This window comes from Nycticebus coucang, chromosome 3 (genome assembly GCF_027406575.1).
Source record: "Nycticebus coucang isolate mNycCou1 chromosome 3, mNycCou1.pri, whole genome shotgun sequence".
NCBI classification, from domain to species: domain Eukaryota; kingdom Metazoa; phylum Chordata; class Mammalia; order Primates; family Lorisidae; genus Nycticebus; species Nycticebus coucang.
In genome coordinates this window covers 22,287,255-22,302,155 of record NC_069782.1, presented here as the reverse complement: position 1 = coordinate 22,302,155, position 14,901 = coordinate 22,287,255, and the positions used below count along the sequence as shown (strand labels likewise).

Here is a 14,901-nt window from a genome sequence, read left to right as displayed (position 1 = left end):
TGACGTTTGTTAATGAAAGACATTAATGACAATTACCTTTCATAGAACGGCTTTCAGAAAGACGGGTGAGGTGGTAAATTCTTGATAGTAAAAGACTTATAGATAGGCTTCTCAGATTAAGTTTCATTTTATTTTCCACGTAAGTAAAAATCATTGCTTCTTTTGCAAAGAGAATGGAGACATTCTGGCCTCAAGATAAAATACTATCTTTTTGAAACATAATTATAGATTAAGAGACAGACCTACTATCATAGTAGTACATGTGCAGTTTTTAAGTGTTTCAGCCAAAAGTCAGAGATTTTCCCAGAAAAACTTAAGATACAGAAAATCGAACCCTGTTGCAAGGCAGATGGGCTATTCAGACCATCTGGGAAGACAATATAGGTAGATGGGGTTTGAGGCTGTCAGGAGATGAAAGGGTCAGTCAAGAGAAATGTAAACAAGAAATTTTAGCAACTGCAATAATCCTAAGTGAGGGTTCTAGAGAGAAAGAGAAAGAGCAGCTGCCATCATCAGAGGCATCATCATAGTTAACAGTATGCACCAGACACGGTTGCATTTCATATCTTTACTCATGTGATTCTCATTATGAAAGAGATACCGTTACTATCATTAATCCCCATTCTACAGATGAGGAAACTGAGGCACTCAGTAGTTTCATAACTTCCCTTGAATTATACAGCCAGTTAGTGGTGGAGCCAGGATTTGAACCTACGCAGCCTAGACCCCAAGTCAGTGCTCTTAACCATCACCCACATCACCTCTCACAAAAACAACTATTACTACTTCTATTCCTAAGTTTCTGAAACTTTTTTTTTTGTAGTTACCATTTCTGTTAATCTTCATCTTTTTTTCTTAATTTCAAGAAAATTAAGGGGGTACAAATATTTTCAGTTACAGGGATCACTTTTTTTTTTTTTTTTGTAGAGACAGAGTCTCACTTTATGGTCCTCGGTAGAGTGCCGTGGCCTCACACAGCTCACAGCAACCTCCAACTCCTGGGCTTAAGCGATTCTCTTGCCTCAGCCTCCCGAGTAGCTGGGACCACAGGCGCTTGCCACAATGCCCGGCTATTTTTTGGTTGCAGTTTGGCCGGGGCTGGGTTTGAACCCGCCACCCTCGGTATATGGGGCCGGCGCCTTACCGACTGAGCCACAGGCGCCGTCCCAGGGATCACTTTTGTAATGCTTGAGTTGGGGCTCTAAGGGTGTCGGTGACCGAAACAGTATTGTTACCCATCCACCTTTCCACTTCCCCACCTGCTTGATTTCCACTGAGTTTTACCTCTGTGCACGTGTGTGCTCATCAGTGGGTTCTAATTTAATAGTGAGTACTTGTGGTTGTTTTTCCATTCTTTAGATACTTCACTTAGGATAATGGTCTCCAGTTCCATCCAATTGTTGCCAAATATATATGCGCACACACACATATTCACATTTAATGCTTAAAACAATCCAACAAGATTGATATTATTATTTCCACTTCATAGTCAAGAAAACTAAAATACAAAGAGGTTACATTTTGTACCTAGGCAGAGTCAGGATCTTTTGTAACCCATACACCTGTCAAAATCCCAAACCCGTGCTTTTTCCACTGTACCATTCTGCAGTCTATGTCTGCTGTGCTGTCAATGAAGAGGAGCTGGAAATAGTGATCCAAAAGCAAAGAGATTCTGCTCAGAAAAATACCAACTGGGTCAGAATAGGAAGTAGATGGTTAGACCGCTGTTCTGACCAAAACTCAAGGACAAAGGGAGCTGAAACACAAACAAATCAAGAAAGTAATGGTCCAGAAAGTAACTCGAGCTCACTATGGACAACAGAAAAATGCGGCTAAGTCTGGGGTTTAGAGAGAAGACTCAGGAACTTGAAAAAGAAGAGTGACAAGGGGGAAAATAAAAATGGATTTTTATTTTTCAAATATGTGTCAAGAAGGGCATTTGAAGGTCACAGCCAGAGGGGGAACCCACTCTTTGAAGACAGTCAGGAGAATTTAAGATCTGGCAGATGGGACTCCAACTGTGGGTGTTGTTTCTCCCCTCACTGGTGCACTTCCATCATTTCTAATACTTGGCTTGAGTGTGTTACTATTACTTCCTCATAAAGACTGATTACATATAGCTTTAGACTCCTTCATTTTCTTATCTGGCTAAGTTTCAGAAGCCTAATGAAAAGCCAATCTTATTACTTCATGCCATGAAAACACAGTATAGAACTATGTCTCCTGACCACCCCAAATTCTCCTGTGGGTGAAAAAGATTCAATCTCATTTTTCAAAATACAACACCTCTTTGAGAAAAGGGAAAGGCCACTCAGGAAATAATGATTCTTTAAAGGCCTCTCCACTTTTCCAGAACCCTTCACCTAGGAAATTATAAGAACAAACCTGAAAATGTTTCTAATAACACCAATTAGCATGGCTAAGATCTCAAGAGAAATTATTTCAAGACTGGCTCAGGACAAAATATTCACAGATTTTATCCATGATCAACACCTACTTGGACTATCACATGAGTGGAGACCACAACTGTGGCACCTTTACAAAGCCAAGGTCATCTACTTGTACCCACACCCACCAGTGGTCTAAAAAAACATGAAACATCTAATTTGAAATAAATATGCTGTGATGAGGTACTGATTAATATTTGCTATTCAGGGTGGCTCCTGTGGCTCAAGGAGTAGGGCGCCAGCCCCATATGCCAGAGGTGGCGAGTTCAAACCCAGCCCTGGTCAAAAACAAGAAAAAAAAATTGAATATTTGCTATTCATGTCTACACAGAAAATTCTTAAAAGATTCTGAATTCCTTCTTTTTACCAAATGAGTGTTTTCTTTTAAAAAAAAATAGGTCACTTTCAAAATAATGGATGGCAAAAGAAAACAGGCTGACAAAAGTTATGAACCAAAAGATCTTGATTCAAGGTAAAACATCTAACAAGAGCTGGGTTTGAGTTCTGATGAATGTATATTTGGGATAAGGCTCCTCTTGTTTTTGCTCAGAAATTAAAACAAAGCAGAAAAAGAGGAAGAGTGCATAAAAGTGGGGGGATAAATGTACAGAGAAACATTTAAAACATACATAACATCGGAATAAAGAAAATAATGAATCCGTTGACAAAAGATAGGAAGGATGTGGCAATTATAAACCCCATAATCAAGGTACACTTTGTTTTTCAAAATTATTGTCACCCTCAATTAAATGCTAATTCTAGGGCAGCATAGCATGGTGAACAAGTCCTAGGGAAGAGTGCTAACATGCTGCTGTTAACAATAGCAAATTACTTGATCTCTCCAAGATTATCTGTGAAGATGAGAACATTGCCTTCCTGATAAATCTTACAGAGTCGTTTATAAAGCAAAAGAGAAAAACGTATGAAAATGCTTTGTAAATTTTAAATATTAAAATATAAAATAGAATTATTTTTGAAGAAACCTGCATTAGAAACCAAAGACCCAGAAATCAGAATGAAGCACTAACTGTGACGTACAAGTTCAACATCACACACGTTTTAATACGCACATATTATGGTCAAGTTAATCAATCTCTCCTAGGCTGTGTCCCCACATATAAAGTAGGAGAGATAATTAATATCCACCTCATCGGGCTGCCATAGGACTTAGTAAGATAATCTACCCTGTTTCCCCGAAAATAAGACAGTGTCTTATTTTAAGGTGTGCTCCCAAAGATGCGCTAGGTCTTATTTTCAGGGAACGTCTTATCTTTCCTGTAAGTAGGTCTTATTTTCGGAGGATGTCTTATTTTCAGGGAAACAGGGTAGATGAGGTGCTATGTGCAATGTCTGGCACATAAGAAAATATCTATTAAGGGGGAGGAAGCTGGATCGCAATGTCCATGTGCCACCGTGGAGTTCTCTGGCATCACAAAGACCTGAGTCCAAGTCTGTGTCTGTTTCAGTCACTCAGTAACCTGTGGCCTTAGACAAGTTCTTTTTTTGTTTGTTTGCTTTAGTGAGCTGGATCTCTCCTCTATGAAATAGGAGGGATAATATCACTTCATAAGACTATTGTAAGAATTAAATAACCTTTTATAAATCAAAGTACTTAACAATAGTGCCTGGCTTATCTTATGTCTCAAGTACATGTTAGTTACCATTTTCATTTTTTCCTTCTATTATTTAAATGCACAAAGGTATATATTTAGCTAGAATATTTCTGTCCCATTCAGAAGGAAAAAAAAAGAAGAATGAAAAAGGACGGAAGGAAGGAGAGAGGGAGGGAGGAAGGCAGGCAGGCAAAAATTAAGTTTCTTATAAAAATAAAATTCCCACATCAAAAACTTTTAAGAGAAATGGCATAGAAGGGAAAAACCATGTTAGCACTAAAGAAATATAAAGGTAACAAAAAAAAAAAAAAACAGGATACTGAAAGTATGGTATTGAAAATCATAAGATACTATTAACTTGTTGCCACAACACAAAGAAATAGATGTGAACAAAATACTTGGACTTCCAGTTTTCTTAAAAGGACATTTTTTATAATTTAATTGATGTGTTTGATACTACCAAAAACAAGTATTTCTTTAAAACATACCACTACACTTACAAGTCATTTAAAAATTTCAACTTTCAAATATAAATGCTACATGTTTTTTTCTTATTTTCATGTCATGTAAAATATCTTATTCGTAAAAACTAACATCCTCTTGTTTAACCTTGCATTGTTTTTCCAGTCTATAATTTCAGGCTTGCTTTGCAGCATTCAGACAATTTTAAGAATAACCACCAGATGGCCCACCCCCTAAAAGATCTAACTTCTGGTTTTCAGAGGAAGAGCAGTTCCATAAATTTCCTTTTATCATGATACGATGATAAAGATAGCCATTATCTGTCATTTTTTATAAGAATAGTATGTATTCTCTTTTTAGAAATTCTGCATTTTTGTAGCCTATAAATAAAGAAATTTTTATTGCGCTAAATTTTAATAAGATACTTTTCCAAAATGTTTTTTCTGATTAGAACTTTCAACAATTTCATTTTCATGGGGGGGGAAAAAACGTATTTTTCTTCTTTTTGCCAGGGAAAATGTTCTTACTTTTTATTTTTTAATCTGAATTTCAGACGAAAGGCTGCAAAGATTGTGTCCATTTGAGCAATATGCTAACTGTACTTTATTAGATGTGCTTGCCCCAGAGTCACCTACTTGCATTGATATTGGATAACTGCCAGCCTGGAGCTTAATGCCATGGTTGTAATTCAATTGCTGGACTGCATGCTGGTTTTCAAATACAGTTTTACAAAATGGGAACAGTAGGGGGCATGCAGAGCTCAAGATGTTTGTTATTATACTGTATTAGGGGACCACATTTTACTTTCTAGAATCTGTGCTCTTATCTGTTTAGAATATTGAGAATGGCATTCCTTCTTAAAAATGTCTGTTACATGTAATACAGATATTGTGTGCTCACAAATACTTTATCTGTTGACATCATGGTGCTGCTGTGTTTACTCAACTTACTTAGGAGGGAGGTGTTTATAGTTATATAGAAAATTGTTAATTGTCACTAGCAACTGGATACACTGTATTTTGCATTTTGATTCACAATAGGGTACTTAACTATGAAAGTGCTCTGGAAATGGTAAAGCACTCTGCAAACAATAACTATCATCACTTTAGCATTTAAAATTATATTAAGAAACACTCTAATTCTCATTACAAATGCAAATTGTGTTCTGTCTTTAAATATTCAACAGCTAGAAAATGGATGACTATATAAGACAGGCAGAAATATTACAAAGACTTCCTTTATGTGGACTTTTCCCCATAAGAAAATATCTTTACAAATGCCTAACTTAGTGCTCGTGTACATCCAAAGGCCAAAGAAGTTTTCAAATTTCTTCTTGAGCAAATTCAGCAGTGGAAAGGTCCTTTGGCAAGGTAAAGATAAGAATAATCAAATTTGCGATGTGGCTTTGCCTTTGCAAAACTCTAGAAAAATTACAGCATGAGCAAACATTTGATAAGTGCACCTGTTCGTTGACTCTGGAATGTGATGGTCCATGATGAATCAGGATCTTCACGATTTCCACATCTCCTTTCCAGGCGGCCAGATGGATAGGAAAATAACCTTTGTTGTCGGCTACATTTGTGGACGCCTCATATTGAAGTAGTTTGAGAACTATGTCCCTAAGAAGGAAAGAAAAAGAAAAAGAATGCAACAGAAAAGAAAATATGCTGAACAACACATTTTACTCAATAGACAATTATGTCAGAAGATTAGATGCTGGTCAGCAGTTTAGAGTAAGCATTCAAGATACCAAAACATAAAACTGGGTTTAAAAGTTTGCCTGCTCAATATTTGGCGATTTTACTTACCTGGAAAACAACCTCCCCTAACCACCCCAGATAGAGCATTAACTCATAACTACTTCATACAATTAATTTGGACAAAATTTACCCTATCGCATTAACTGAATGACTTAAGTAAAATAAATAAAAAGATCTCCTCTCTCATTCTTTAAAAAAAAAAAGAGGTCTTTCCAAATAGCTCACATCTCAGAGTTAGCTTAAAAGTTACAAGCAAACTGCCTATTTGAAAAAGAAAGAAAGGAAAAAAAGGCTATCATAATACCGAAGAGACATGTAGGGAATTTATACATCACTCCTATCAAGAACTGGGTTAAGAGATTAAAGATGAATATAAAAGAGAAAGAGACTCTGTAAGGGACCCTGACAAGCCAGCTGTTGTATTAGCTCGGGGTTAAAAAAGAAAACAGTTGAATCATTTTCCGTCACACAACATGACACACAACATACTTTGAATGTGTCTTGTTCACTTTTTCATATTCTGTCATCTTTCATCTAAGTCTAAGAACTGATTTCAAGGAGGAAATTCATTTAAGAGACAAGTTTCACTACTGATTTGTAATTTTAACATGTACTCAATATATCCTACCCACAGGATTTTGTACTTAATCCCCACCATATTTTCAGAGTCAAGATGCTCAACCTCAGAAGGAATTGTTAATTATGAGTATACATCTTTGTAAAGAATAATCAAAAACAGTAATTCTAAATAAAAGGTTTATTTGCATTTGGATGCATTTAAAAAGCAAATTCTATTTGCTCACTCATTAACTGAAATGTTCAACAGACATATAAATATATACATACATTTATAATTACAATATGTAATAAAGTTGTTTCTTATATACAACAAATCACCAGGGAAGAGAGTGAAAGAGAAAGATCTAAATTAAAGTATGTCATAAAATCAGACTCTAAACCCAAGTAACAAATGAGTAAAGTTAGAATAAGTTTGAACAGAAGCAAGGATAGGACTCGTATAGCTCACAAGACAGACAGACGGGATACAATGTAAAATCAGAGTAAATGGCAGAACTCACAACATTGGACTTAGCTGCTAAATGTATAAATTCATGATGAAAGAATGGAGAGTATGGGCAGTGCCTGTGGCTCAGGGAGTAGGGCACGGGCCCCATATACCGGGGGTGGTGGGTTCAAGCCCAGCCCCGGCCAAAACTGCAAAAAAAAAAAAAAAAGAATGGAGAGTATGTTGTGCAAATATTTGGAAAGTTCCAAGGAATCCTAAATGTTCTAATGACAAAATTTCTGAGAAATTATGAAAGAAATCTTACATCAAAACTTCTTTCTCTTTTTTCTTTTCTTTTTTTTTTTTTTTATTGTTGGGGATTCATTGAGGGTACAATAAGCCAGGTTACACTGATTGCAATTGTTAGGTAAATTCCCTCTTGCAATCATGTCTTGCCCCAACTTCTTTTTAAACACCAGTGCTACACAGGATCTGATGCTGCGCCTAAGAAGAAATTACAGTCATTCAGCAAGTGACCAGCAGTGAACTGCAGGCACATACCACGGGGGTCGCCAAAGAGTCGTGTATTTATTGCACCTTGTCTGTGTTTAGACAAGTTTAGACACAAATACACCTACTTTCCATGTGTTAGCACTGCCTGCTGTATTCAGCACAGGACATGCTCTGCAGGTCTGCAGCCCAGGAGCAACAGTCTGGACTGGATAGCTCAGGTGTCATCTAGGTCTGGCTGAGTGTGCCCCCTGATGTTCACAAGGACAAAACTGCCTGATAACACATTTCTCAGAACGTGTCCCATCATTAAGTGACACATGACTGTACGTAGTCTCATTTTCTTTTTCTTTAACTTAGGAGATGCTGTAATAATAATGTCTCCCACTCAAGACTGCAAGAGCATTAAAGGAGACCACAGAAAAGGTGCTCAATAAACAGTAAAGCACTGGGCGGCGCCTGTGGCTCAAAGGAGTAGGGCACCGGCCCCATATGCCAGAGGTGGCAGGTTCAAACCCAGCCCTAGCCAAAAAATGAAAAAAAAAAATAGTAAAGCACCATTCCAGGGTTAATACTCGCCTTGAGTAAAAATAAAGTCCTGTCAAGGTGAAAATGCCTATAGGAAATCACCTTTGGAAAAGAGAATCTGAAAATCAGAGGAAAATGTAAAGGTTTTCCAGTTCACACGCTTCTCCCCATCTCTCTGTCATGCAAAAGTTGTCACGTTTCCAACCACATCAGTTTAATTTAAAAAATAAAAGTAAAAAATAAGAATTATCATGCAGGGTCTTCCATTATGATATAAATAAATAACTTCAATTACTGTAATAAAGAACTGATACCTATGAATAACAAAAGCAGCTCAGAACCAGAAGATCTGGTCTAAAATCCCAACTCTCCCCTACTTACTAACTTGGTTCCCTGGAGCAAATCAAGTAAGTTCTGCCTGTCTAATAAACATTGTTAAAATAGAATTTAGAGATTACATCTTGCTGCCAATCTCAAAAAGTTACGGGGTGAGTCAAATGATAATCAGATATGATTGTAAAGTGATATACAGTCAAGAGTTATGCTCAAGGAAGGCTGTTAGAATGTTAAACAATTTCAGTGGGATTTTTTGTAACTGAAATATTTCAAGCACTTAAGAAGTAAAATAATACTAAAAGAAGCTGGTCAAACTAAATATCTGGATGTAAAAATTAGAATTTAACCCACTACAAAATAGATTTCCCAAATTAACATCAAATACAATCATGAAAAGAAAGAGAAACTCCATTTCCCAATGCCAAAATGAATAAAAAAAAATTTTCTGAAACTTCTTACAAAGTATTTTCAAAGGATAAAGAGGAAAGAAAGATAGATGGGATTATCAACTTTATTTCCTTTTACTCTCTCAAAAAATTCAGAATTTTACTTGTTCTTTAGCTCAATTTATTGATTGATTGATTGATTGATTTCTGGGACCAGTTTCTCACTCTGTCTCCCTGGGTAAAGGGTCCTGGTGTCACAGTTCACAGCAACCTCAAACTTTTGGGCTCAAGCAATCCTCTTGCCTCAACCTCCCGAGTAGCTGGGACTACTGAGGTACACCATCACTCCAAAGTGAATTTTTTTTTAGTACAGATAGGGTCTTGCTCTTGCTGTGGGTGTTCTCAAACTCCTGAGCTTAAGCAATCCAACTGCCTTGGCCTCCCAGAGTGCTAGAATTAGAGGCATAATACACTACCATGTCTGACCTCCTTGGTTTAAATTTTATTAATGTTTTCTAGTAACAACGTAATATATATTTCAATATTCTTTATTTATCAGGAAGATTTACAATATGGTGCAAAAATTACCTATGTTAAAAATTGGCTACCTATCATTTTTGCATTGTGGAATATTATCATGATCTAATATCTAAATCAGAAAAGAATAACCTATGTGTTTGTAAAATTGCTTTGGTACACACTAAGATCCTAATAAATATTATTTTTGAGTTTTAAAATATATCTATGTATTTTAGGAAATAATTTATTAAATGTGTTTATTGTTTAATTTAAATTTGTTGTTATAGTTTTTATTTAAATTGAGCTTTACAACTTACTCAGAGATATCAGCTAATGAACTGGATGAGCTCAGATTTCTAAAGTTAAAACATATTTGTAAAATATAAGGTTACATTTCTGATCAAATAACTGCCTGTCAGTTTTACTGAATCATACATAGAATAAAGTATTAATTGCTGGGCGCGGTAGCTCACACCTGTAATCCTAGGACTCTGGGAGGCCAAGGCAGGTGGACTGCTTGAGCTCAGGAGTTTGAGACCAGCCTGAGCAAGAGTGAGACCCTCATCTCTAGAGAATTGCTTAAGCCCCAGAGTTTGAGGTTACTGTGAGCTATGATGCTATAGCACTCTACTGAGGGTGACAAAGTGAGACTGTGTCTGAAAAAAAAAGGAATAAAATATTAATTGACAGATTGTCATTAAGTAATGATATCAAACAATATATATCCATGTATATCATAAGTAATATGAGATAAACAGGCCATTTTCATCCAGGCTTCTTAAGACCAAATTACATTTCAAGTACTTTCTATAGTATTTATTTAGAGGAGTAGTTAATACTAGAATAATATCAACTCATTATTATTGTTGTCGTTGTTATTGTTATATAAACAAGTTGTACACATTTGGGGATTATGTGGTATTTTGATACATGCGTATAATGTGCAATGACCAAATCAGGGTAACTGGTCTATCACCACCTTAAACATTGAACTTTCCTTTATGTTGGGAGCACTCCAATTCCTCTCTTCCAGCTATTTCTTTCTTTCTTTTTTTTTTTTTTTTTGCAGTTTTTGGCCAAGGCTGGGTTTGAACCCACCACCTCTGGTCTATGGGGCCAACGCCCTACCCCTTTGAGCTACAGGCACTGCCCTCTTCTAGCAATTTCAAACTACACATTATTGCTTACAGTCACCCTATTGTACTTCAAACAGTAGATCTTATTCTTTCTGTTTGTGTTTGTAGCCATTAACCAACCTTCCTTCATCCCCTCCCCAAACTTTTCCCTTCCTGGCCTCTGGGAACCATCAGTCAACTCTCTGTCTCCATGAGATTCACTTTTTTAATCTCCTACATACGTGCGTGAGAACATGCAATATTTTTTTCTTTCTGTGCCTGGCTTATTTCACTTAACATGACCTCCTCCAGTTCCATCTAGGTTTGAAAATGACAGGATTTCCTTCTTTGTATGGCTGGATAATAGTCCATTATATATATGCACCATATTTGTTATCTGTCCGTTCATTGATGGATAGTTTGGTTGATCCATATCTCGGCTATTGCAATAAACAAGGGAGTGCAGATATATCTTTCTTTTGGATATATAATGAGCACCGGATTGCTGAACCATATGGCAATTTTATTTTTAGATTTTTGAGAATCTTCATACTGTCCTTCATAGTGGCTGTACTAGTTTGCAGCCCCCTTTCTCTGCACAATCTCTAGTATACATTGTTTTTGTCTTTTTTATAAAAGCCATTTTAACTGAGGCAAGACGATATCCCATTGTGGTTTCAATTTACATTTCTCTGATGATCTGTTGAGTATTTGTTCACTTACTTTTTGGCCATTTCTAAGTCTCCTGTTGAGAAATGCCTATTTAGACTTTTCCCTGTTGTTTAATTGGATCAATGTTTTTTCACTATTGAATTCTTTGAGTTCCTTAGACTTCTGATATTTAATCCCTTGTTGGATGGATAGTTCTCAAACACTTTTTTCCATTCTTCAGCTTGTCTTTCACTTTGTCGAAGTTGGGGAAACTAGATAATCCTATTTAGAAAAATAAAGTTAGACTCCTATCTCTCACCAAATATAAAAATCAAATCAAAATGGATTAAAAGACTTATATCGAAGACCTAAAACTATGAAACTACTGGAAGAAAGCATTAGGGAGTCACCTTAGGACACTTGCAGCCCCCTTGCAGCAAAGACTTTTTGTGAAGACCCCACAGGCATAGATAACAAAACCAAATATAGGCAAGTGAGATTATATCAAGCTAAAAAGCTTCTGCACAGTATTATTTTTCACTTTTACTTAAGTTGGGTCTTATATCTTATTCAGAGGTATCAATGAATGAACATGTTAACTCTGCTTGGTTACATAGCATGGAATATTAAGTTATATTGCTGATAGACAACTGTAGAATAGCAAGCAGCAAAATAATCCCTATACCTTAAATATAAAGTAGTAATCTTTATTAATATGCAGCATTTGAAAAATAAGAAATACCCTAAAATCCTAAAGTAAATGGAATCACAGAAAAAAATTAATTTTATATCAAGTTAAATTTAATAATAATCCAATTTAAATTGTTATCATATTTGTATCTTAAAGCCAATACATGCAAGTACAGGTAAAAATAAAAATTCTGAAAGTATTGATTTTGCTACCATATTATTTAATTCACAATTTTTTTTTTCTTTAAGTGATAAGGTCTTGGTCTGTTGCACAGGCTGGAATATAGTAGCATAATGACAACTCACGGAAGCTTGTAATTCCTAGGCTAAAGTGACCCTCCTGCCTCAGACTCTTACACAGTTGGAACTATAGGCATATACCACCATATTGCCTGGCTATTTTATTTTATTTTTTAATAGAGTCAGGGTCTCACTGTGTTGCCCAAGCTGGTCTCAAACTCTGGACTCAAGCGACTCTCCTGACTTGGCTTCTCCAAGTGCTGAGATTATAGGCATGAGCCACTGCACCAGGCCTGTGTGTACTTCATGCTAATATGAAATGTCTTCCAAGAAGTTCCTAGCAAAATTAATTGGGAAGATTCAACATTAAAATTTCTTTGCCTCAAAAGCAAGATTCACTATAATTAAATCACAACCAAAGATACGATTTTGTTCCATCCTCTCTTACTTTTTGATAGAGCCCAAAGAGCTTCAAAATAAATGCAAACCATCTTCCTGTGGATGCAAAATTAACAAACTAATGAAACTCTCAAATCCAATCAGGCCCTTTTAATTCCAGATTATCTGGAAGCTCTTATTTCTCTTTAATGGAAATAAAGTTGCAGATATATTCGACATGGTCAAAAGACTACAGAACAACAAATTCCATGTGCTAACTAAAGTTTCCAGGGAAGAAGTAATCAAAGATGTTTGTAGTTATTCAAATACTCCAGGGACCAGAATATAGAATTTTTAGAGGTACCTCTCTTTCATTAGAAAATCTAAGAAAGAGCAAATAAAAAATACAGAGAGCTTCCTACCTGGATTCTAGATCCAATTGGATATATGATTTGTATTACAGAAAATGAGGTCTAGCAAGCACTAAATAGTTAGAAGCAAGAATACAAAACATTGCAACCCCACACCTATCAAAGAATATACATATTTCAAAGGTACAATAACAACTAGCTGACATTTTTCAAAACAGCATCTGAGCATCAGAATATATGTCCAAGGTAGTTTAATACTATGGTACTTAACAAGAAAAAAAATAAGGTAAGGTGCAATTGAAGTAGAAAAGAAGAGCTGAAGTGAAATATGAATATATAGATTTAGTATAACTTCATAAGAAAAGATAAGATTATTATTTAAAAACGAAGAGGAAAAGAAAAGGAAAAAGCCAAGAAAAAGGCAAAGTCATAAAGGAAAGAGGAAGAAAGGGAAAAAGAAAAAGAAGGAGAGGGAAAGGGATGGGAGATGACAGGCGAGAAGAAAGGCAGGCAGGCAGCTAGGTTGGCCGGCCGGCCGCTAGTCAAGAAAAGAATTAAGGGATCCAAACTTGCAGTAGAAATACACGGGACGATGAATCCTCCATACTTTTAAATGAAAAAGAGAGAAAGAAATAGGTAAGTCTCTATCCTATCTATTGAAATAATGTCTAACAGTTACTAGTAGATTTTGTCTTAGTAACCATATTTTTTCCTACCACTGGAAAGTAATATTCTTCTAATCTATAATTACAAATGACCCAGGAAATCGCCAATAGAGTATATCATCCGTTGTGTCCTGATGTGGCTAACTGAAGATGAGTTGTTCGATATGAAATAGTGCATTTCAGGTACAAAATGAGGCTGTGCTGTGGATTAATTAGCAATAATAAACAAGGGTTTCCAATGAAACTCACAAAATAAGAAGAAACAGCTTATATGGGGGTATTGGGAAAGCCTGTGCTTGAAGCAAAAGAATAAACAAACGACACAATTCTGTACCATTAATTACACCCCTGCAATTCCGTAAACTTTAGCCTAGAAATCATCACGTTCATGGAAACAATCTGGAGCAGATGGATGTAACAACGGCAGCAACAAACACTGAAATGAACCACTTCTGTGCTGACTGCTAAGGCTTGCTTGGAAAGAATACTGTGCAATCACTATGAATTGCTTATGCTAAGTGAAAATAGCAAAAGCAAAGAAATGCCATTCTTCTCTGGTCTGAGATATATTATGTGACTTTCTTTTTCCCCTTCAAATATCTTCTAAGACAATATTAAAATTAGCATTCCATGTTAGCATGCTATGTGGTGATGATGGAAGGTGATCCAGAAAGACCTAGGTGATGAAGAAAAGCCAGAATTTTGCCTCAAAGGGGAGGTAATGCAGAGACTTGGAGCTAGAATATTTATGGTCTAGGCACAACCTTACTTTAATATCTAAGTGGCCACTAAGTCACTCACTTATCTAGATGGGCATGGTTCATATTTATAAAGTGAGGGCGGTGAGGAGAATCAGGTAGGATAAATGATTTCTAAATGTAATTATAGTCCACAGATAATCAAACAAGCAAAATCAGGAAATATATACTTTATATAGCCAGTTTTCGTAACTATAGCATCAAAGTACACAATGGAGCCAAAAATATAGCCAACACAGTATATCATAAAATCTATAACCGTAAGAAACAATAAAGAATATCCAGCCAATGTATTCAGTCTATTGAACTAAGGCTTAGAGACATTAATCAAATGGCTCAAAGTCACACAACTAGCAGAGATGGGAGACAGGATTAGAATTTTCCTGCTATTTTCAACATCTACAGGATGACACTGAGTAAAATCTTACTAGGAAGTGTTAAAAAGAAAACGTAAATAAGACCTTGG

The 14,901-nt window shown here is 36.0% G+C and overlaps 1 protein-coding gene across 5 annotated transcripts in view; it reads right to left on the bottom strand.

Annotated features, from left to right (window-relative positions):
- Positions 1–14,901, bottom strand: part of ANKS1B (ankyrin repeat and sterile alpha motif domain containing 1B) — a 1,177,049-nt gene that overhangs the window by 991,649 nt on the left and 170,499 nt on the right. For all 5 annotated transcript variants that reach the window (XM_053582560.1, XM_053582555.1, XM_053582557.1 and 2 more), the window contains exon 3: positions 5,985–6,141. In XM_053582560.1, coding sequence (XP_053438535.1) covers positions 5,985–6,141 — 157 coding nt within the window. The remainder of the gene's footprint in view (positions 1–5,984; positions 6,142–14,901) is intronic.